General features: G+C 51.7%; 2 protein-coding genes and 2 non-coding genes across 7 annotated transcripts in view; 3 read left to right on the forward strand and 1 right to left on the reverse strand.

The window, feature by feature from the left end:
- FANCI (FA complementation group I) overlaps positions 1-5283 on the forward strand; it is a 57471-nt gene extending 52188 nt beyond the window's left edge. The window contains exons 35-38 of the mRNA XM_010955063.3: positions 1590-1664; positions 3136-3231; positions 3516-3623; positions 4599-5283. Coding sequence (XP_010953365.1) covers positions 1590-1664; positions 3136-3231; positions 3516-3623; positions 4599-4661 — 342 coding nt within the window. The 3' untranslated portion in view covers positions 4662-5283. The remainder of the gene's footprint in view (positions 1-1589; positions 1665-3135; positions 3232-3515; positions 3624-4598) is intronic.
- On the forward strand, positions 2306-2377 carry TRNAT-GGU (transfer RNA threonine (anticodon GGU)). Its single transcript has one exon. It is a non-coding gene; the product is annotated as a tRNA-Thr (tRNA).
- On the reverse strand, positions 4514-21829 carry POLG (DNA polymerase gamma, catalytic subunit). 4 transcript variants are annotated; one of them, XM_074354277.1, is made up of 23 exons: positions 21642-21828; positions 20137-20913; positions 17095-17290; positions 16084-16248; positions 15828-15974; positions 15601-15680; positions 14623-14805; positions 14417-14517; positions 14070-14196; positions 12876-13112; positions 11809-11929; positions 11514-11600; positions 11106-11213; positions 10643-10803; positions 9877-9930; positions 9643-9760; positions 9060-9195; positions 8712-8958; positions 7246-7368; positions 6952-7120; positions 6628-6836; positions 5539-5699; positions 4514-5027 (listed from the first exon to the last, which is right to left on the reverse strand). In XM_074354277.1, the coding sequence occupies exons 2-23, from the start codon at positions 20751-20753 to the stop codon at positions 4951-4953; spliced, it is 3624 nt and encodes a 1207-aa protein (XP_074210378.1). In that variant the 5' UTR covers positions 20754-20913; positions 21642-21828; the 3' UTR covers positions 4514-4950. The 4 variants fall into 4 exon arrangements, with proteins under 4 accessions (XP_074210378.1, XP_074210376.1, XP_074210377.1 ...); XM_074354275.1 differs by having other exon boundaries at positions 14363-14517; XM_074354276.1 differs by having other exon boundaries at positions 14363-14517; positions 21668-21822.
- Positions 21830-22050: 221 nt separating this feature from the next.
- TRNAR-UCG (transfer RNA arginine (anticodon UCG)) lies at positions 22051-22123 on the forward strand. Its single transcript has one exon. It is a non-coding gene; the product is annotated as a tRNA-Arg (tRNA).
- The last annotated feature ends 132 nt before the right edge of the window (positions 22124-22255 follow it).

The raw sequence follows: 22255 nt of genomic DNA on the forward strand, positions 1-22255 counted from the left end.
CGCCTTCTAGACTGGTTTTTTTCCACGTTACACAAAAACTCGTTCTGCGTTACATTTGTTTCTACATTACACAAAAACCAGTTATGTATTCCCTGGATATTTTCCCCCTTCCCAGTCTGTGTTTGACATAAAGCCTTACTGGACAAGTCAGCTGATTCACAGGCAAACATTTTTCTCTTTGTGAGATGGACTTGATGAGCGACCTCGGGCAAGAGCCCATGGTTCCATTAACTCCAACTTTTATCTAGAAATCTGGATTGTATTTGCTGCATCTTTTAGAGAGCTATTTATTCTCTTTTAGCCCCTTCTTTTTTCCCATAGCCTTGGATCTCAGTGGGAAGAAAGTGATGAAAGCTATTGCTCCAAAACCTTTAGCATCCTGCTCAGAACTGTGTACCTTTAAAAGACGCTTCTCTTCCAGCTACAGTTTTAATCCTACCTGAATTGGCAGAAATGGGCAATAGATGGGGTTGATTTAGGGAGTTTCAATAAGGTCCCATCTTGGGTACAACCTTTAGGATGGTGGCTTACTTTCCATTTGGTCACATGAGCTCTATCTATGGCTGCTTCTCTGCCCCTCCCTTAAAAAGGTTTCACACTCTACCCTGCTTTCCAGGGCCAAAATAGGTTTCTGCACACCAGCCCCTCTGGAATCCATACGTTTTCTTATTTTCTAGAACATGGCTTGTGGACCAAGCCTCCTGCTTCTCACATGGCTCTAATGGTATAATTTCTCTTCATGTGCAGGTCTCTGTTTTGTCTGTTTTTTGAGGCATCAGATATTATACTGGTAATGATGTGGTTTTTTTTTTTTTTTTTAATTGAAGTCTAGTTGATTTACAGGTTTCCTTTTAATTCTTTTTCTTACCCCATGGAGCATGGTAAGTTTCATTCCTAGAGGGCATAGAACTCCCCCTTCAGATAAAAGATTCCTCTTTGCGTACCTCATACTTGGGTGGCTTTTCTCCTCAGTCTCTCCTGACTCGTGTCTTGATTCTCTTCTGCCTTATCAGAATCCTGTACTTCTTGGTTCCCTTTCTTATTGGTTCTTTCTGTATCCAGGAGCTCTTTATTCTCTGTTTATCTGTAACAGGGAAATAAGCATCCCTGTGACCCGTGTAAGATAATCCTGGTGATTGCCTCCAAGTGCGAAGACTTCAGGCCTCAGAACAGCCTCTCCAGCTTCCTCTCCTTTATGCAACCCTTTTAGTTAACTTCCCAGTAGGGAACTACCTATTCCTACTACTGCCTTGACAGTCCCCATTTTTACCATCCTTTTGTACCTCAATAGTCCCTTGGCTGGCCTGGTATAACAATGGTTGGTCCTGCCCTAACTGCCAGGTGCTTCTAAGAGCAAGATTGTAAAACCTTCCAACGACAAAAAGAAATAGAAAACTATTTTAGGATTATTAAGTGTCACAGAATATTCCCCATCTTCCAGCGTCTGCTACAGGATTCTCTCTTCACCCAGACTTGGCTCTTTTATGAGTCCCCACACTCTTCTTTAATCACCTTCCTAGAAAACTACCACTAGCCTGCTAGCGCTACAGAAAAATCTTCAGGAATGAGAAATTGTTTCTGTTTCTTAGAACAAGAAGAGTAAGAGCCTAAAATATACAGGAGAAAAGAAAAAAGAGAAAGCCTCTGCTGGTGCCACAGTCATGGTAAGTTGCTGACAGTAACCATTAAAATGTGGTTGTTGGTGAACCTTGAAAATACTATGCTAAGTGAAAGAAGCCTGTCACAAAAAGACTACATATTATATGAGTCCATTTATACAAAATGTCCAGAAAAGGAAAATCTGAAAAGACACAAATTAAATTAGTTGTTGCCTAGAACTGGGGAGTGCAGTGAGGTACTGGAGAAACTGGGAAGGTGCCTGCTAAAATGGGTGCAGGATTTCTTGGGGGAGGGTGAAAATGTTCTAAAATTGACTCTAGTGATGGTTGTACAGTTCTGTGAATATACAAAAAAACACTAAACTACCATGTAAACAGGTAAATTGTATGGTATGTGAATTATATAAAGCTGGGGAAAAGTGCTTGTGCATGGCTGCTTCTCGGCTCATGGATTTTATATGATCAGGTGGAACATCTTTCTCTAAACAAAAAAAAATACGTGCTTTATTCAGGAAATACCAGAAAATCTTGAGCTTTCTTTAAAAATAGAAATAGCTTAGGATAACCATTGTGGAGGAACTGGTTTTAGGAAAAGTTTATGTCTCTCTCTCTCTCTCTAATGTAACAATTCCACTTTTAGGATATAGAAATTATAAAGGCCTATATATATAGGATTTGGGGGTGGGGGGGATATGGCTCAGTGGTAGAGTGCGTGCTTGGTATGCACGAGGTCCTGGGTTCAATCCCCAGTACCTTCATTAAAAATAAGCAAGCCTAACCCCCCATAAATAAATAGAAAGAAACGGCCATTTAAAAAATAAATAAAATTTTTTTAAAGGCCTATGTATAGAATGGTCCTAGCAATGTTGTATATAAAAATGAAATATTGGGAAAACTTAGACACCTACTAATAGAGGACTGGCTAAATGGGTTTATAGTACATTTATACTGTAGAATACTATGCAGACATGAAAGATACAAATCTAAAAGTTCAGATGCAGAATTCTCTCCAAGATGTTAAGAAAAAAAGATGAGAACAATGTCCTCATCTGTAGTTTTTTTTTTTAATACAGAAACATGTCTGTATTCATAAGAAGTGTATGGAAGGATCTACAAGTTACAGTTCAAGTTGAAGGGAAAGAGATACAATCCCAGCAGTGAAAATTCATATGTAAATTAGAGGAAGTAGAGCTGGTGCAGAATGGGCTCACTGTTACAAGAATATCAAGTCAGAGAGGCAACCAAATTTCTCACAACAGTCCTTCCCTTGGCCAGTCTCTAGATAACAAATATTTAGGAAATAAATGGAAGGATTTGCTAATCTCCACTGGCATTTAGGTCCTTTGATGAGACTGTGAAGTACCACTTCATTACTGGTGTATAAGTAAAGCTGCATTCGATTGGAAAACTGACTAGCTTCCCCCCAAAGCCATGAACAGTTCTGTTACTGACAGCTTCAGAGGACTTCAGAAACCCTTGAACCCAAAATTTAGGTCTTCTCTTCTTTGCCCTGTAGGCCAGAGTTCTTCGGGAAACCAAGCCAATCCCTAATCTCATCTTTGCCATTGAACAGTATGAAAAATTTCTCATCCACCTTTCTAAGAGATCCAAGGTAAACATACTCTATTTTCTACCAATTCTGTGTACACTGTGAGAGGACCTGGCCTGAAGCAGCACAACTACAATGGGGCAAAGAATTGCAGTTCTTTTCTGTTTCTTTGCTATTTCTGACCTGATGGCCCGAAGCCACATTCATGTGAGGAAACTGATGGAAAAGGTCAAGTGGGTGGTTGCTTACTTTAAGTAGGAACTGAAGGGCTTGTCAGAGATGGCTGAGGCTGTCCTGGGCAGGATCTATCAGCAGGGAAACGTGCCCGGTTTGTGATCCTGCCACAGGTGAACCTGATGCAGCACATAAAGCTCAGCACCTCACGGGACTTCAAGATCAAAGGAAACATCCTGGACGTGGTTCTTCGAGAGGATGAGGAGGATGAAAACGAAGAGGTCAGTGCCTGCGTCTGACTGGAGTGGAGCAAGCCCGGCCACCCCTTCTAAGTGGTTGTCAGTAGCCTGTGTATCTGGGAGCAGCCACACATTAGTCTCAGAAAGGGCCAAAAGGTGGTCAGAGATGAAGCTGAGCATTCTTAAGAGAACGGTTATAAAGCTTGAACCATATCAAGTTGCCCAGGCCTGTACATTTTGGGTAGACATTTCCAGAAAGGGGCTGACGAAAACAAGGTCTTACTGCAGGTCTTCTGTGCCTTTTTGAACCACTGGAAAATTATGAGCCCGCACATTCTGGCTCAGAAACCAGTTTACTTCCATTTCTATCATTCCCTCCTTCAAAGTAGGGTCACTCTATGGTTAGCTCAGGTAGTCATGCCAGTTTCCTATCCTCCTTTTCCCCCTCTGGCAAAACTAGAGGAGGAGGAACAAACCAGGTACAGTAGTACTGTGAACCCGACTGAAGCAGGACCCAGTGTTTCCTTGCCTCTAGCATTTAAGATTTCTAACACCTCTGGTTTGTCCAAAATAGAAGTACCAAATCAGTGGCCCATTCTCATTTCAAAAATTGGAAGTTTACATAAAACACCCCAGCTTTCTAGCTAGCATCTCAAAAATTTTGAACCTACATTCTTTAGTTTATTACTCCAGGCCATAATGCACCTGGCCCCATCCACTCCCTCTGCCTACTTGGCACTTGAGTTCAGGGGAGTTATGTAGCATTTTGATGCCCCTTCTCTGTCATCGTGTCCCATCCATCTCCCCAGGTGTAACAAAAGTCCAAAGGAAAGCAGGTAGCACTACCTTACTCTACTGTAGAGGTCTCCCCATCCTCAACATTAATTTCTTCCCGTGGGTGGGGAAAGGGAGAAAGCATGACTGACACAGGCTCTGATGAGAAGATAAAGGATTTTTATTTCCACTGCCTCTGAGCAGGTTTATCACATTAGAGCATTACGTTTTTCCCTCTTCTAGGGCACTGCATCAGAGCAAGAGGGACAGAACAAAGAACCAGCCAAGAAGAAAAAAAAGAAATGAAATGCCTGAGTTAATGCGACCTTTGGGGCTTCTGCTTTCTTTTTACCCAACAAGCAACAATGCCCCGTTGTCCTACAGCCTGCACCAGTGTTGGCATCTTGGTTCTGAACCCACTGAACTCAACTGCACCTTTAGTTAGAGGCAATCATTCTTGGCAGGTCCTGCTACTGAAAAGTGGCTGGCCTTAGGCAAGCCCTTTTGCAAAAAGCACAGCTGAAAGCCTGAGTTTAGGAGCCTGCACCGCCCCAATGAAGCTCCATGGGAGCAAATACAGAGCCTCCAGGCAGAGCTATGGTCCAGGCTGGCTTCGTTTTTCCAAGGAGCCTTTGGTGAGTTCAATTATCTGGTAAATATCCAGCGCTTCACCTGAAAAATAGTGCAAATTAGTTAGGATGTCTCCATAAGAACTGTAACTAAGAGCTCAGGAGTGAGAAAAGGAGCTTCATGCTAAGGTCAAAAAGGACGGAAGGGTTGAGAGTAACTGCCAGGAATGGTTAAGTTTGTCTTAGATACACTTTAAATAGAAAATAAGTTTTCTGATTTGTCATTCAAAGCACAGTTTTTTCACCTAAGAATACACTTTGACTTTATACAATAAACCTTTAAACATTTCTGTTGTGGATGCAAGAAGCCAGAGTTTCAAATATTTCTTCATTTTACTATGAACAGCTTTCTAGAAACACATCCTTTTGTGATTTTTAACATCACATCATACTCACTTTGGACCCAGGGCACATTATAAACTGAAATAGCCTCGTACACAGCACAAGGAAGGGGCGTCTCTTCCTCTGGTGCTCCAAGCTTCCTATTGTCCAAGACCACTTTCTAGACTACCTCATATCCCACACGTAACAGGCAACACACGTGTTGTGCTTACCCTGGGGAATCCCATATCTCCTTTCCATCCCAGTTGGGTTGGAAGGGGTTTTACAATCCATGGTCACTTCCTTCCTGAGGCACTGGTCAATATCGACTGCACTGAAAAAGGCGACTGACTGGGGCAAGTCGTTCAGACCCAGCTTATAGGCAAACATGCACCTGAAAGAGACCCGATCTCTCAGTCGTGTCCTCTGTGAAAAAGGCCCGTCACTCCAAGAGAAATTACTTGGTATCCCTTAGGGCAGGGCCTCCACACAACCAACTCTGTGTTCACTTAGAGAAGAAACTGAAGGGCCAGCACTGCCCCTTATCCAGCAGCCAAATACGTCCCACTGATAACATACAATTATGGGCTCAAAACACCTTTTTTCCCCCAGTTTGGTACACTTTATTGGGGTAAAAAATTTCTTCCAGTTATTGGGCCAGAGTTTGAATATACAGGGACTTTCATTAGCTTTGTTAAGGAAATGATTAGGAGGGCAGTGGAGACAGTGTTGAGTATTGTAAACATTCATTATTTACCCATTAATCAGGACAGATCACGGTTCTCAAACTGGTTCTGAGTGGCAGATCAACATGGAACTGTAATATCATTTAACCCAACCATATAAACTAGGAATTTTACTATGTAAGGAAATGCAACTCAATATATTAAAAAATGTAAAATACTTTAAAAATCACATTTGAGTTACCTCAATAATAACATTTTCTGTTAGAATAACAAACTTCTGGCACTTAATTAACATTTACAAATGAAAGAAAAACATCTCGATTTTCTATGAATTGAGAAAAGCCTCTCATTTGATTTTCAAAACAGGAAGGTGTGTTCTGCAGGGAAGCACAATTTGCGAACTACTCTGACCTTCCCCTGACCTCTCCTATCTCCTCAGTGACCTAATCTTAGTATATGACAAAAAAAATCTCTTCTAAATGTTGAGAACAGTCTTTTTAAGACTTCTACAATTTTTTAAAGTTAGAAGTAAAAGCAGAAACATTTATTTCCAGGGAGATTAAAAACTCAGATCATGCTCAGCCCAGTCCAAGCCCCACACATCTGGCTTGTGGCCAGCCCAGTAGCCCCACCTACCTGGTCAGGAGGTTGGTGATCTGCAGGGCAAGGGCAGCGCGGTAGCGGTCCTCCTCCCGCACCAGGTAGCGCACCTCATCATGGATACTGATGCAGAAGCGCCCATCGATGGCAAACTCCTCAAACAGCCACTTCATGGCCACAAGCATGAGGTGTAAGTAGTCCACAGCGGAGCTTTGCACCACCCAGTTCACACGGCTGGTCATAAACTGGAGGGAAGGTAGGCACAGGCAGGAAGGATTAGGCCACAGAGCAGTTCACTTTTGTACAGGAGCCCGGCTCTCGCTGTGACCCCTCTCCCCATGTTCCAAGGTAACAAGATACCTCCCCCTGGACGGCAGACGGCTCCAGGGCTCTGCTGATGCGGCAGCCCAGCACTGGGGTACGTGGTGTGTCGGACATGGCAATGCTCTCCAGCTTGTTGAACATTTCTGACTCTGTGCCCCCCATCCATGCTCGTTCAGCTACCACCTCCCACTTCTTCCATCGTGACCTGGGGGACCAAAAACAAAGCTCAAGCTTTTGTCTTTCAGCATCTCAAGAGTTAATAAAAGCATCCCAGCTCTCCTTGGGGCTAGCCTGGACCCTCTCCATCCTTAATGCACAGAAGGTTCTCACTTTCTTGAAGCTTCTTTCTGGATCTTGCGCAGATCCTGCAGGGAAACCCAGCCATCCTCAGTCCTGTCCACGGGAAGGTCCAACTCCCTCACCAGCCATTCGCCATCATCTGACAGCCGATACCTGGGGGGCAGTGTCAACAACGGTCATTCCTGGGGAATACATCCTCTGTGCTAGGCGTGTCCAGTACCACCTCACTCCCATTTCCACAACTACTTGGGGTCATGCCTCTCCCCCTACAAGCTCTACTTCAGAGGGGGACACAGGCTCACAGATGCTAAGTGACTTGCTGGGATCACACAGCCAGGAAGAGGTGGAGCCCAGATAGGAACCGAGGACCTGTGGGCTACACCGTGGTAGCCCAATAAAGGACAGACCCTAACACAAAAGCCATTACTGTTACTATTGTCCTAGTGCCTTAGACACTGCACTGCCCAATGACCAACAGATGCCATGTATGAGTCCAGGAGGACCACCCCGGACTGCGGGGGAGAGGGGGTAGAACAGGCTGCTCCTCGAAGGGGAGAGGACATTTAGAGAAGCAGAAGACAACATACAGCCAGGCCTAGCTGACCCTTCTCAGTTCCCACTGCCCTAGACTCCCAGCTTCATTCAGTGCAACTTCAGACATCACCAGGCTCATTCCCTAATGGTTCCAGAGCCGTCTCACTCACCTGTTCAAATTATGTCTCGGTCCAGACTCCTCTGTGAGGCCTTCAAATGTCTCCACAACTAAGGCCCAGCTTCCTCTGCCATCACTGCCCTCGGCTCCATCAGCACACACTGCCCACGGTGCACGCCGCCCCAACCCCACCGCATCCTCTCACCTACTCCGGACAACACTCAGCTCTCCTTTTCCGCATTATCCTTCACTTTCAGTCTTTCATGGGGAGGTCCGTTAATTAAATGTGGGCACTTTATATTATACCCAAGCAAGTTGTCAATGTACCTCTCCTCCCTCACACTTGATTCAGGACCCCTCCTAGGAGCCGGCTAAGGCCCTGAGCATAAAATAGGTACTATCAGAGGAAGCAAACTGGAAGCCTGGTAAGGCGCTCTCCTACAGCTAAGTCAGTTTTAAGTCTCTGGTTTCCCACAGCGCCCTTCTGTCAGCTATCTTTTACTAAACCACCTGCTTCACTCGCTCTCATTCCCTGTAGGCATGTGAGTGCAACCCCCACATTACTGTTTATTCTGCATGGCGAGAGCTGTCAGCCTGCTACCACTTGGTGACAGTATAACAAAAGTACAGTTTTAACCTTATGAGGAAAAATGTTTGACTATTAAACAAACAAATGTTGCAACCCAAGGACAAACCATCCTGGAGCTAAGTCACAGAGGTCTAGAGGGAGAGGGGCCAGGTGAGGGCTCAGGTAGTGGGAAGAGGTAGAAAAGATCAGGGTGGTAAAGGTAGGAAGGCAAGCCTGAGGCCCTGGGGGTAACATGGACAGGGGAGGCACACTCACCGGCGGAGGCCCTTGGTGACCGCATACATCTGCTGGGCCTTCTCAGCTGCTTCCTGCCGTGTGAGCCGGTGGTTGAACTGCATCAGCAGGCGCTCAGCAAAGGGCTGCCCTGCCCCGTAGATGCGGCCATAGTTGAAGACCTTAGCGTGCTCACGGCTGATGCCCACCGTGGCAGCGGTCTTACTGTGCAGATCGGTACCCCTGCTCTTCCTGCCCTGCAGTGTCATCCATCCAAAGGCCGTACAGCCTGGGGAGCGAGGCAGGAGTGAGAAAGGAGGCTTCAGAAATATTCTCCCCAGCGAGGCATCCGGCTGCCTCCACGTTGCTCCAGCCCTGGCTCCTGCTCACCATGCATGCCGGCAAAGTGGGCATCTCCAAGCACAGCTGCGATCCACAGCTCCTGTGAGTCCACATCAGCACCCACGAGGACGTAGCCGGGTGGGGCCTGCACCATGGCCTTCAACTCACTGCCTACTCGGTCAGGCTGCAAGAAGAGTGAGGTCAGGCCCTACCTAGATACTCCAGTGAGACTCCTCTCGCCCATTCCTGGAGCCTGACTAGACAGAATGCTGGGGCCTTTCCTCAGGGGCTGGTTTTAGGGAAGGCCAGACAGCACTGCCCCAAACTCAACTCCACAGTTCCAGGGGCGGCTGCCTAGCAGCAATGGGAGTGACAGGCAGAGTCCCTGCTCCATGCCTGGCCAGGTCTAGACTCCACAGTAGCTGTGCCTATCATGTCTTGTCAATGTCTGGCCAGGAGCAGGTGCCTAGAACACCTTTGCTGAAAAAATGTTATGAAGCCAGACTTGAACTTGGGTTCTGCCTGACCCAGAACTAAGGTTCCTTTCCATGCTCCTCAGTAAAGGCCCTCCAGAACCCCAGTTTCTGGAGACATAAGAGAGGTGGGGACCAGAGGTACAGAGGACACATACCCGGGCATTGCTGGCAGTGAGCCACGTGGGCTCCACAGCCCGTCGGGTGATGGTGCCGGCAGTCACCACCTGGGGCAGGATGGCCCCATAGCGGCCTTCCTCATCGTAGTTTGGGTGCCTGGTGGGGGTGATGGGGTGAGGGAGTGGAAGAACATGAGTCTCAATAGCTTGCTTGGGTCCTAGGACCCACCCCACTCAGTTTTCCTGTTCCCACAACCACTTGCCATGCCATACCTGGTCACAGCACGGGGCAGAGCCGACCTGGGCAGCCACACGACCATCTGGGAGCTGTGGGGACAGATTGCTCAGTACAGCCATGGGGAGCAGAATCCATTCCCCATCAAAACACAGCCCTCATCTGCCCAGCTTTGGGGGCTGCTGTGCCCCCTCCTTGCCTGGCATCAACTCTCTTCCCACTGACCTGACTCAGGGTGGGCCCTGGCATCTACTATGCAGGAGCTTAAGCCATCTGGCAACTGGCCAGGCATCTGAGGCAGCTTCTGCCCCCATCCTGGAGTATCCATGGGGCATCCAACACCAGCCCTGCCACCAATGCCTCTTCCACGCTCAGGGTAGACTTCACCAACCCATCACAGCACTCAAAGAGTGTGCTGCTGGCAGCTGCAACTGCCTTGGAACTAGCCTTCGATCCATTTGCCATTCCCAGCCACAGGATCCAGCTCCCAGCCCCCAAGAGAACTTACAGGCTACTATCCCTTCATGGGAGGGGTCTTAAAGAGCTGAGAGGGGCCATTGAGGTCCTCCATCACCAACTCTTTACATACAAGGAAACTGAAGCTGGAAAGGGAAAGAGACTTGCCTGTGGCACGAGGACCACAAGTAGCTTGGCCTCAGATCGCAGCTGGGCTGCCCCTCTACTTCAGCACAGGCTGAGTCAGGGGCCCCTGGGTGGGAGGCAGGGGAAGGGAGTCCCAGGACTGCAGTAATTGGCCAGGGGCACCAACAAGCAGCATGTCTCTGCCCTCCTGTGGTAGCCCACCTGATACGTTTATGGGCATTCCTCCAGAAAGAAATCATTTTGTTGATTTCCAAAGCCCGAGGCCCACTGGCACCTCCTGGGCCAGCCTGCAGGGTGCCGTCCTCCATCTTCGGCAGGAAGTCTTTTGCAAAGGGGCTGCCCACATTGTAGATGTTACCATCCTGAAGAAAGCAAAGGAAGCAGGGGCTAGAGGCACATGGCAGACCTCTGGCTGGGGAACCAATGCCCTGTACACCTGGTCTCTGCCACCACCATGCCCCTCACCACCCATTTTTCAGAAGGAAAAGACAGGCTCAGAGAGATGGCGATATCTGTCTGAGATCACACTCTGCCCCACTACTTACTACCATCATTGCTGTAAAAAAAAAAAGCAGTCTCCCGGTTTGAGTCACTAAGGACGCCTACTGTGGGTACTGAGCACAGCGAGGACACCACGGAACAGGGCATGAACCAGGACACACACCTTGTGAGGCAGCTTGAAGAACCAGCAGCCAGGGATATCCACATCGTTGTAAGGTCCGTTGCCATGGTGATAGGCTGGCTGGCTGGCTTTTGGGCCACCAGCAGCAGTCTGTGGAGGCCACACACTAGATCAGGCCCTGCTCCAGCACCTGCATTCAGCGAGGGCCATGGGGTAGGAGGGTGGGGAAATGGGCCTGAAATGGTGAGCAGGTAAGCTATGAAACAACAGGATGGACAAGCTTCCTCCTTGGCCTCCAACAAGTGTATGGCCACCCAAGGGTAGGGCAGCAACTCCCAACCCCCCAAGACCACAGAACTCTCTGTGGGGGAAAGAGCTACTTGGGCACAAGAGGAGGGCCCTGCCACCCAGCACCCACCCAGAGAACCCCTGAGCAGGCGCCCAGCTCACCAGAGCTGGGGGTTGACCTGGCACCGCCACTTGCAAGTTCTCCATCTTGGCCTCCACCTCCACTTCTAAGCAGCCCATTTCTTCCACCTGGATGGGCCCAGGTACCAAGGGAGTGAAGCAGGGGGCTGGGTCAGCCCAAATCCACCAGCCCCTCCCTGCGACACGCAGACAGCCCAGGACAGCCTGGGGTAAGCAACTTAGCACATCCAGGGCTCCACCCCCACCCAAAAGGCTGCTCCTTCCTTGAGGGAACAGAGCTCCCTCCCCAGAGCTCAGGTTCAGAGCCCACCCTCACCGTCTGCCACATGGTGCTGCTGTCGGTGAGCAGGAACTCCTCCACCAAGCCCACCTCCTGTGGCTCCAGCTGCTGCTTCCCCTGTTCAAGACAGTGCTTCCTGTACAGGGACTCGATGGCTCTGGGCAGAGAACAGCAGCCTGATTACTGGGTGCTCCCTCCAGGCCAGGTAGCTCGCTGGGGGCCTTCCACGGTTCCCTTTGTATAGTCCTCAGAGTCAGCTCTGAGGCAGAAGGGAACAGCACTTTCCCTGGTTTACAGACAGGGAGTGACAAACTGAAAACAGCAGCTCAATGATGGCAGGCTGGGTTTGAGGCCTGGGCCAGCTCGAATCCTCTAATCACAGAGCCACCACCTCCCCAGGAAAGCTCTGGGAGCAGAGCAATGGGAAGTCAGGGCCCGCGCCCTGCCCCAGGCTGGCTCCTGCCCGCTCATCCAACCTTCGGCTCAAAGGAGCAGGGCTGATCCCTGCCTCTTTTGTCCGAAGGCCCCACTGGTGGTTCAGGCTGCTCTGAGGAGCCTGGACTCTCAATTCTGGGCCGCTTCAAGTGCTGTGGCTTCTCCCCAACACCTGTCTGTCAAAAGCTCAGGGTCTGTGACCTCAGACAAGCAACCAACCTCCCGAGGCCTTTGTTTTGCCAACTCTAAAATGAAGATAACCATCCTTCTCGTGAGGCTGCTTAGGGAACAGAGGAGGGAAGCACTGTAAAAGGTTTATTAATGCAGAATGTAATCAGTGCTCAATAAATTATACTCAAAAAAAGGCAACCACACCCATCTCCCTTATGTCTTCCAACAGCCCTCCCTCTCTGCATGTTCCTGTGGGGGCAGCTGTGCTGCTGGGTCCAAGAGCAGGACCTCAGTCCTGCCCTCTCCAAGCACCACGCCCTCAACCCCTACAGGGCTCTGAGTCCCAGAGAAAAAGGGCAGCCAATGAAAAAAGAACGAGAACCCAGACTCTCAGACCCAAGCTTGTTCCACTAGTCTAAGCTGCTGGGCTTGGTCTCTCCAGCAAGGGGAGGGGGTCCCTAGAATCCAACCCCTTCCTCCCCGAGCCAGAGCCTCACGTGTAGGGGCAGGCCACCTCAGTCGACGTTAGGGCAGTGCCTGTGGGCACCTTAACCAGGTTGTCCCGCCGCCCAGGCACCAGGTAGCCCCAGCCATGCCGCTCCGAGTAGTGCAGAGGGAAGCCGTCCCAGGTCAATGCCATGAGTTTAGGTGTGATCCGCATCTGGAGACTGAGAAGACTGGGGCCGGGGGTCCATGCAGGGTCATCTAGCCGGGGACAGAGCTTCCGATACCACCTATGCTCCACCAGAAGAGAGCAGTGTCATAGCAGTGGGGCGAGAACAGCATGTGACAGCGGGGAAGGCTCTCTCTACCAGGACAATTCCCCATCTACCCTCCAAGGCCTCAGGGCTTTCTGATGACCTCAGCCTACAGTTGCCATCCCCTCCCCCTGGGATACAGCCAGGACCCCCATGGAGTGCCCTAGAATAATTCGAATATCTCAAAAGCAAAGATCCTATGTCAGCCCCATTGTTCTATTTAGAAGCCAGGACCCACAAGCATAGCCCAGGGCTGGACTCCTTCCCAAGCTCCATTTCACGCAGGGAAACTGACCAGAGGAGCAAGTAGATCTGCCCTCCTACCACTGCTCCAGAGACACACCAGAGCCATCAGAGCTCATCTCTCACGTGCTGTTCACCAAGCCAAAGCCGGGGTCAGCAAGTGAGGTGCCCAGGGCACAAAATTTAAGGAGGCCTCACTCTCGGGCAAATGCAAAGTTGGCACCCTGCTGTCCACCTCGGCTGCCCCTATTTTCACAACTCTGCCACTCCATGGGGCTCGAATGAAGGGTCACCTCCTCAAGGAAGCCTTCCTTGATTTCCCTAGGCAGAGTTAGGCGCTGTCAACACTGATCACTCTTCTGTCTCACCATAGATATAAACATCAGCTGTGCTGGCTGGTCCGCACAACTGGCTCCTCTCTGGGAGAAGCTACTGGAAAGGAGGAGTTATATTCCTATTCGCACCCTCAGTGGTTGCTGGGAGGCTTAGTGCACTTGTTCCGAGTAAGTCCAGTGACCCAGGGATCAGAGCAAACAAGTGAGAGCAGGATTGGAAAACGGCAGGAACAAATGGCAATAAGCTAGTAAAGGCCTAAATGCACGCCATCCACTGTGCTGGGCCCGGAATAGGGGTGTCCCACGGTGGAGAGGTAAGGGTGGCCTTTGGACATGTTAGGGGGACAAGGCTCACCCGGGGTGTCCAGGAAGGTGCTGGGGCCTCTTGGGCAGGAGCTCTGTGGTCTCCCTCAGCTGCTCCAAGCAGGCGCGGGCTGTGACATCTCGCTGAAACTCCTCCTCTTCACTGGGGGGGCCGGGGTCTGCACAGGGTTGGGGAGGACAATCAGGACCAGTGAAAGGTCTCTAGGAAAGACCTGCCCAGCTTACTCAACTCCAGAAGGCTGGAACGACCCCTTCCAAGGGATCCCCGGGTCCCAGGACCTTCCCAGGCCCATCCCTGCCCCATCTCCCACCCACGTTCCCCACCTTCCTGATCCTTGGGATCCCCAGAGGCCCCAGCCCCCTCGATGGGAAACTTGCTGGCTGCAGCCGGCTCCTTCCTCTTCACCTTCTTTGCCTTCTTCTGCTTAAACTCCTGCAGGTCCCACTCCAGGTCCCAGAGCCAGGGATCTTCTTTATACCTGCACAGCCAGTCCATCAGGGCAGGGCTAAGGCCAAGCTGAAGGCCAGGCCTCCCACCTGCTCATCCTCTGCAGGGGAATCCTGCCCACCCAAGGCCTGGCTACCTCTCTCCTGAGAGCAGCTGGCAGGCATCGTTGGCCAGGTCCATCAGCGACTTCTTCATCTCCCTCTGGAGCTCCTCATAGGTGCTCTGTGCCTCCACCAGGTAACGCTCCCAGTTCTGGTTGACGGGCAGGTAGGAGACACCCATCTCCAACATGCCGGCCAGAGTCACCGGGTGGGGACACCTTGAGGACAAACACCAGGACTGCCATAAATGACCACAGGAGGCAAGGCTTTGACCCACTCCCTGAGCCAGCCTGGCAAGCCTCAACCCAACCACTCACTTGTCCAAGAGACAGGGGTTCAAACCCCAGCTCTACCACTTCCCAGCTATAAGACCCTGGGTAAGTCACTTCATCTCTCTGAGCCTCAGTTCCTTCATCTATAAAATAGGAATATCACCCTATCCTTAGGATCACAAAAATGAAAATGGCTGCCATATACTGAGTAATGACTAAGTGCCAGGCACTGTGCTAACAAGCCCATACACACAAAAGATCATACAAGAACCTCACATCTGGGGCAGTCAGGCACATCTGTGTATGTTTCACGGATAAGAACACTGAGGCTCAGAGAAACCAAGTAACTTGCCCAAGGTCAAATGAGCTGGATACTATCAAGACTGGAACCAGGTCTGGCTGACGCTTACGACTCCGACCACATCATAAGACTGTCTCACTAGTAAACATAACCAAGAAGGATGTGAAGCCCCTAGCTCAGGGTGTGGGCATAGAAACGGCGCTTAGCAAACCAGGACCATGCACGTGAAACAAGCACAGCCTCAGTCCTCCCCTCCAGGGCCTCTGTAGAAACCCCAGAGTCCAAGGTCCAGGTAGCCATCACTGGACAGAGGCTCCATCCTCTCAGCCCAGAAAGGCTAAGGCCCCAGCCTGAGAAAGCCCGTCACCACCTGGTTACAGTGGGCCCAGGTCCCGGGAACCCACTGACCCCCATGGGTTCCCAGAGGGGCTTTCCCTCACCTCTCCAAGAAGAGCGGTAGCTGCTGCTGGAAAACCTCATAGGTGGCCCACACGTCCTGGGCACAGTACTGCATCAGGTCCTGGCACAGGCGACAGGAAGGCACTGGGTGGGCAGCCATCCCACTGCCACCGCCGGGTCTCAGGGTCAGGTCTGTCAGCTGTACTCCCCAGGGTCGCTAGAGGTCTGCCATGGCCCACTTCCCCAGAGCCCCTCTCCACCACCATACCTGGAAGTTCTCACGGATGTCCTTCATGCTACCCTTGACAAACAGCTCACGAGGCTCCTTCTCTAAGGGGGACCCCCCCACATAGAGACTGTGCACGTCCGCCAGATTATTGACACTGCTGATGTCCAGCCAGTCCCAGGATGAGATCTGGAGGCCAGAGCAAGGGCCACAGCAGATCAGCTTGGCCTCAAGCCAGACAGTCTGGCTGGTGAGAGGGTCCCAAGCACCCTGCTCCAGTCTCCCCGTGTGCTCTCACCGCTGGGCCATTGGCTTTGCTCTGGGATTTCTGGCCTCGCTGTGCAGGGTGCCGGGCCTTGTGCTTGCCCTGCCTGGCTGCCATCCACAGGCTGCGCTGGAAGCTGCTTAGCCCTGAGATGGCCATGTGCATGCTCATGGTGTCCAGGAAGCGCATGCGGGAGCCCTGAGGAGGGGAGAGGCTGCGGCTGAAGAGCCAGCCCACCACTGCTTCAGTGCTTTGGCCCACCAACCCTACCTCGGCCTCCCCTCCACCCAGGAGAGGCCTGCCTTCTCAAATTCTAGCCACTCCTGAAGATGCAGGCCTGGCTCAATCCCAACACACAAGTCCTTGCCAGCATCTAGCAACAGCTCTGAGGGGCATCTTGGGAAGACAGTGGCCGAAACTAAGCCTTCCAAATGATGAGGCTCAGCCCCCAGCCCCAGACCTGCCACTCACAAGCTCGGCGGCCCTGGGCAAGTCACCAAGGCTGTCTGAGCCTCAGCACCCTCAGCTAGAGGCCAAGGCTGCTCTCAGCTGCCCTGCCTTTCTCCTACAGCACTTTTCATAAAATTAAGAATTGCCACAACTACACACCAGACATGGTTCTGAGTGTTTGCCATGTGTACTGTTCAAACCTTCCCAACAAACCTATGAGGTAGTGTATTTTACAAATAAGGAAACTGAGGCTCAGGGATGTTAAGAAGCTCATGCTGCTCATCAGTGGCTGAGGCAAAATGTGAGCCCAGGCTGTGGGTCCCGGAGCCTTCAAAGACCCATGCTAAGCTCTAAAATGCCACAGAGATAAGGGCCATTAGTACTGTGACAACTCAGGTCCTGTGCCAGGCAGATCCTAATGACAGAACAGCTGGCACAGGGACCAGAGGCAGGGCTGGTCAACAGAAGGCCCTGTCACTGCTACAAAGGCAATGGAGGTACTGGCCAGGAAAAGCAATGCCTTCCCTCACCACTGAGATCAGGGCTCTTAGCCCACCCCACGCCAGAATCTGCAGTTGGCCCCAGGAACCTTACCTGGATCAGGTACTGCTCCCTGATATGTGCTCGGTCAAAGCAAACATTGTGCCCCACCACTAACTGCTCCTGCCAATCCCGCTGGGTGGGGCCGCCAGCACTGGCAGGGACCTCCAGGGGAATGAGGTCAGCCGGCGACAGCTGGCTGGTCCAAGAGTAACGCTCTTCCACCAGCCGCCGGCTGCACCAGGAATACCTGAGGGAGGCGAGAGACAGGCAGATTCAGCTTGGAGGCCCTGAAGTTCTGCCCCACAACACCCACTGCACACCTACCACCACATGCCAGCTCCTGCACTAGCAGCTGGGGACACAAGTGAGACCAAGGGGTGCTCCTAACCCTCACAGAGCTAGAGCTCAGGTGGGGTGGTTTGGGGGTGTGGGGCTGGGGGCAGGGAGGAGTTACAAAAACTTCTTTACTTTTCAGCTTCCATAGACAGAAGTGGAGCTAAGTGCCCCAGCACCAGGAGTCCCGGACAGGCGTTCGGCCTGGGCCACCGAGGGGTTTATTAGGTCCAGGGTTCACCAAGTCTATACTTGGCTCCGAGGTGTCTTGATAAACAGTATCAACTCCTCGTGCCCAAAAGCAAAAAACGGCTAATGTTCAAAGTACAAGTAAAGGAGAGAGGTGATTATAAAAGAACCCAAAGTGGAATTTTTTAATTGAAGTGGCAAAAAAAAAAAAAAAAGACAAATGCTGCACACATGTACAGGATGAATCATCTGACAGCTGAAAAGACTCTGAAGGACAAAGAGCAAATCATGCACCTTACAGAAGGTGCTATGCCTCTGAGCAACCACCCTCAGTGAGAGACCAGGGAAAGTGCCAGAATGGAGGAAATATACGCACATGTGCTAGGGGTTGGGGTAGGAGGGACAGGGAATGTGTGCTGCCTGTTGGGGGCCTGACACTGATTCAGGACAAGGCTGGAGTCTGCTCAAGACCCATAAGGCTAAGTGTGGGGAAAATGGCCACTGAGCAGAAGCCTTTTGCAAACCACAGATTACACCAAAGGGCCAAGGCCACTCAGCATCAAAGTGAGTGACGAGGCCATATGTGTGGCCACCACAGCTGCGAAGGAGCTCCCTGCTTCCCTTATGGAGGGGAGGAGGGGTTATCTGCCACAACAGTTACAACAAACATAAAATGAGTTTCTCTGTGGGAGAAGGCAACCAGCAAAAAGAGGTTCCCAGCTTTAAACCTGGTAAAATCTAACTCACACTCCAAATGGTGGGAATATGTTCAGGGACTCAACCTGAAACCTCCTCCCCTTCCAATTCAGCACCTCAAAGCCCTTAAAAACAACACAGAAGTAAAGGCTAAAGAATGTCAAATATCTGAGGCCAAGGTGATGACAGGGGCTTGAGCTGCAGTAAAAAGCCCAGGTCTGCAGCTATGCATGAGAACCATCTGGGTAAACTGAGTTGTGATAAAAAAGAAAACCAAAATGCAAACACCTTTGGCAAATTTAAGATGACTCAGAACCAATGCCATTAACACTACACTTTTCCTGTGAATCTTAGATCACTGGTGACAGCCTGTGCAATGTTCCCCTGATCTGATGACCAAAGCCCTTACCAGCAGCCTTTGGGAAGCTGTTCTATGAGCTGTCCAAGGCTTCCCCCTCCCACTGGAAACTGCAGGCTGCTCAGGTACCCAGGTACCTGATGTGATGCAGCCACATGGCAAGGATGTGCTCAGGTCACCCATGCCCCCACCACAGCCAGGCTCCCAGAAGGAAGGCCCTAGTAGGAGCCCAGGCCTTAGCATGACTTCTGCCATCTGGCAAACTGAGCAATGTCCCCAACACCACTAGCAAGAATGGAATGAGAATGAGAGGAGGATGGGAAGGACAGGGAGAGAGAGGAAAAAGAGGTGGAAAGTAGGAGGACGAAGAAGGAGGAAGAGAAAAGAAAAGGGGGACTTCAGGTAAATTGGCCAAAAATGACCAAGAGATCAAAATATGCCTTTCTTGTCACTTGTTTCCTAATTTCCTTTCAGCCACTACAGCCTACTTTACTTTCTCAAATGATGGACAGTATCCCCTCTATATTGACCATCAAGTTACAGAGTAAGCACTGAGATGCTCCTCTTAACTGGAACTAAATCAACAAAGAATCATCTAGTTTTGCTCTTTTCAGCCATTAATGCCTACCTTATCTATTTAGCCATGTTTTCACCATTTTCAACTGCATATTTAACATTTCGCAGCTTTCTTTACAAAGATGTAGCTTCCAATAGGAATAAAGAAACTGCCAACTTTTTTGCTGGCCATGCCTGAAAGCATTAAGGTTGTAAATAGTATTTTAATCCTGGAATGAAGAATAAAAAAGGGGAGAAACAGTACTGCCATCATTGTTTGAAAAAGAAACTTGGGTAGCACTTAGAAAGTTATTTTAAAAGAAAAGAGAGATTGGATATACCTTTTGGGGACCAAAATGCCTGCATGCCTGCTTGGGAAGCTGGGGGCATGAAGCAGTGCTTCTCAGCTGGGGGTGGTGTGGTCAGGGGACTGCTATCTGAGATTTGGAAAGGTTGGAGTTGAGGGCGGGGGTGGATTTGGTCTGGCATTTAAGGGAGCGCCTGGGGATGCTGTGTCTTACACTGCCTGGGACATTCCCGCAAAAGGGAGAATTCTCCTGCCCAAAATAACCAATAGCATCCCCAAATAGAAACACCATTCAAGTGTCCTGGACTAACTCCTCAGAAAGCTATCAGGAGAAGGGGTAGAGGCACAAATCGAGGTGATCTCAAGCTCCTCTCCCAGTCAGTCTCGAGCGCGACACTATCCTGTGATTCTCTGCAGAGCCCCTATCACCACCTGACATTTGCTTAGGTGTAGTTTACTACCCATATCTTCCCACCAGAAAGTAAGTTCTGTAAAAGCTAGGGTCAAGCCTATCTTAGTTCATTACTTAATCTACGGCCCCTGGAAGAGCACCGGCCGGACACATAGTGGGAGCTCAGCAAATGTGCACTGAACCAAACTATTAAGCTGGGCCCCCTACGTGTGCTAAAATCCCCTGACCCCACTCCCTACTCACCAGGCCGAGGGGGATATGGCCACCGCCAACGTGGGGCAAGTTCCCTCTGCCAAGCAGACCTCCACGTCGAACACCAGGGCCCGCTCCTCGGGGATGGCCACGGGTTCGGCCTCCCCCGCGGGGCCGTACCGGGTCCAGCCCTCCGCCCAGGCCCAGCTCGGGGGCCGGGGGGGCAGCTGGGCCTGCAATAGCAGGTTGGCCGCCTCCAGGTAGGGCAGGCTCTGCTTCTGGGCCAGGAGGCGGAAGTGCTGGTCCAGGCTGCCCCCGTAGAGGGGCGGCAGGCGCAGCTCCACGTCGGGCAAGGGCGCGGCCGGCTGCCCCCAGAGCCCGTGCTTCTGTAGGTGCTCGACGCTGCGGCGCACCGCGGCCTCGCCGGGCATCTCCCCGCCGCGCCCGAAGATTTGCTCGTGAAGCCCTCTCGAGAGCATCTGGATGTGCAATGGGTTGTGCCGCAGCTGCCCGTCCTCCGAGGATGACACTTGCTGCTGCTGCGGCTGCAGCTGCGCGTCGCTGGGGCCGGGGCCGGGGGCGGAGCTGGAGACCCAACGCCCCGGAGCTGGAACCGGCCCTGGCCCGACGGTGGCGCCGGCCACCTTCCTCCAGAGCAGGCGGCTCATGGTTGGTGCAGGGAGCCCCCCGCTGGGAGTCAGGACACCTGGCTTTGGACTCCAGCTTGGCTGCTTTTACTGGTTGAAAGACGTGGAGAGAGACAGGTCCTGTCTCTGTTTTCCTGTCAGTGAAACGGTTCTGACCATGCCTGCCTTCCACCCACAAATCCTAAAGGAGATAGATGATACAGTGTTACTTATTAGACACGTTAACACGTGTCATATTAACAGCCATCGTTTCTTGAGCACTCACTGCGTCCCAGGCAGCGTGCCAGGCGCCTTTAGGTACATTTTCTCAGTTAATTATAAAACAATCGGGAAACATCAATAACCCTCCTGAGAAAACTGAGGTTCACGTAGGTTCATCATGAAAGGCGAAGGTTAAGAGTGCAGACTCTGGAATACGACGCGGGTTTGATTCCCGGCTCTGACTCTTAAGAGATGTGTGACCTTGGCCAAGCTCCTTAGAGCCCAATTTCCTACTCTGTGAAATGGGGTTACTGATTCTATCACACAGGACTGCTGTTTGGGTGACAAAGGGCGAACGTGTCGCGCGGCCTGGCCCTCGGCAAGTGCTAGGCAAATGGTGGCTGCCGTCACCGCGACCGCCGCGGTCAGAAGGCCTAGCGCCTTTAGGTGTCAGCGCCCAGATTCGAACACGCCGGGTGCGCCGCCGTCCCGCAGGGCCCCCATCCACTCGCAGGTCGCGGCCCAGAGGGCCCAAGGCGCCCTGCAGGGGGCGTCGGCAGTGGCCCCGCGCTCTCGGCCACCCGGCCGCTCGCCTAAGCCCGGCGGCGGCGCCGCGGTGCGTCCTGGGACGAGCCTCCGCCCAGCTCAGGGCCTCGCTCCCTGACTGGAAAGGGAGGGGCCGCACCGCCGCTCAGCAACCTGGCCTACCCGCCACAGCCGAACCCGCCGGAAACCTCAGTGCGCCCGGCGCTTCCCGACCCCAAGCTGGCGACGCGACGTCTCCCTCCGCGCGGCCTCTGCAGCCTCAGGGTGGCTTGTGGCCTTCACCGGACTAGTCCGCCTCACTGGCACTCGCAACTTCCCGTCTGCTCCCCGCTCAGTCCCGCGGCTACCCGAGAGGCAGGCGGGAGACTCCCGGCGCGACCAATAGGAGAGCTACAAGTGGGCCGGTCCGCCCGCGGGGGGGGAATGGGACTTCCGGGTGGGCACTCCCCGCGGAACTCCGGGAACCAAGGTCCAACCTCCCCTGCTCAAGAAGTAGGTGGATTGGTCCCAGGCAAACCAGTGGGCGGTAATAATACTTTTTAGATTATCCAAAGAGCACTAGCTCTCGAGCGGCCGCGTGGCCTAATGGATAAGGCGTCTGACTTCGGATCAGAAGATTGCAGGTTCGAGTCCTGCCGCGGTCGCAGAGGGCTGTGTACGTTTTAGAATTTTCTAAAATTAAGTGCTGGGACAGTAGGAAACGCTACCGCTCACCCCACGTTGAAATCAGACAACACCCAGATCTGCGGAAGTAACGGCCCCCACCCAGTACTTAC

The sequence above is a fragment of the Camelus bactrianus genome, chromosome 27 (genome assembly GCF_048773025.1).
Source record: "Camelus bactrianus isolate YW-2024 breed Bactrian camel chromosome 27, ASM4877302v1, whole genome shotgun sequence".
Classification (NCBI taxonomy): Eukaryota; Metazoa; Chordata; class Mammalia; order Artiodactyla; family Camelidae; genus Camelus; species Camelus bactrianus.